The sequence below is a fragment of the Typopeltis vanoorti genome, chromosome 10, assembly GCF_054136105.1.
Source record: "Typopeltis vanoorti isolate ZY-2024b chromosome 10, IOZ_Tvanoo_1.0, whole genome shotgun sequence".
In the NCBI taxonomy this organism is placed as follows: domain Eukaryota; kingdom Metazoa; phylum Arthropoda; class Arachnida; order Uropygi; family Thelyphonidae; genus Typopeltis; species Typopeltis vanoorti.
The window spans coordinates 3,274,233-3,274,962 of NC_143558.1; the positions used below are offsets into that span (position 1 = coordinate 3,274,233).

At 35.6% G+C, this 730-nt stretch overlaps 1 protein-coding gene across 1 annotated transcript; it reads left to right on the forward strand.

Moving 5' to 3' along the window:
* The first annotated feature begins 208 nt into the window (after positions 1 to 208).
* On the forward strand, positions 209 to 730 carry LOC150102133 (zinc finger MYM-type protein 5-like). Its single transcript, XM_090399514.1, has one exon. It carries the CDS (start codon positions 209 to 211, stop codon positions 728 to 730), a length of 522 nt encoding a protein of 173 aa, XP_090255640.1.

A 730-nucleotide genomic window follows, 5' to 3' on the forward strand; every position in this document is an offset into this window, starting at 1 on the left:
CAAGAAAAGAAAAAAAGAGAAGCGAAAGGGCAAACATCTTTAGCAAATTTAGGATTTCTGGAATTAAAAGCTAACGATGCTAGATGAAAAATGAAAATGATGAACAAGTAATTGCACCTTCTTCTCCTGTTCAAATGGTGAAAATTTTAAGGAGAGAGGAAAATTTGTGCTTAATGATAATAATGGACAAGTAAGTGCATCACACACGATGACTGTTCGTGTTTCGCCAAATAATGACCCTGCTGAATGGAATAATTGTGAGCAAGAACAGCTTCTTCAATATTTTGTTCAAAAAGGTTATTTTCCACAAAATATTGATTTTGATGACAAAGAAACGATCAAGTCTACGCTGCAAATAAGTGGAGGAGTTCAACGGTTCATTTCAAAATCCATTTTCAAACGGAAAATGCTGAATGGCAAAGAAATTGATGGTCCTTGGCTAGTTTTTTCACCAAAGACAAAAATGGTGTATTGCGGATTTTGCAAGTTATTTTCTTCGGTTGAAGTTCAGGATCGACTAATAGTTGGACATAATGACTGGAAATACGCCGTATATCGGCTTTCGATCCACGAAAATAGCGCGGCTCATTCAAGATCGGTTATGAGTTGGTCCATTCGATCTAACAAGAAGGGTTTGGGTACGCTTTTTATTAAAAAAATGGAAACTCAGTCCGAATATTGGAAACAAGTATTACGAAGAATAGTCGATGTAATACTTTTTCTTTGTTAG

Coding starts and splice junctions, on each gene's coding strand:
- LOC150102133 (XM_090399514.1), top strand. CDS start 209: ATGACTGTTCGTGTTTCGCCAAATAATGACCCTGCTGAATGGAATAAT.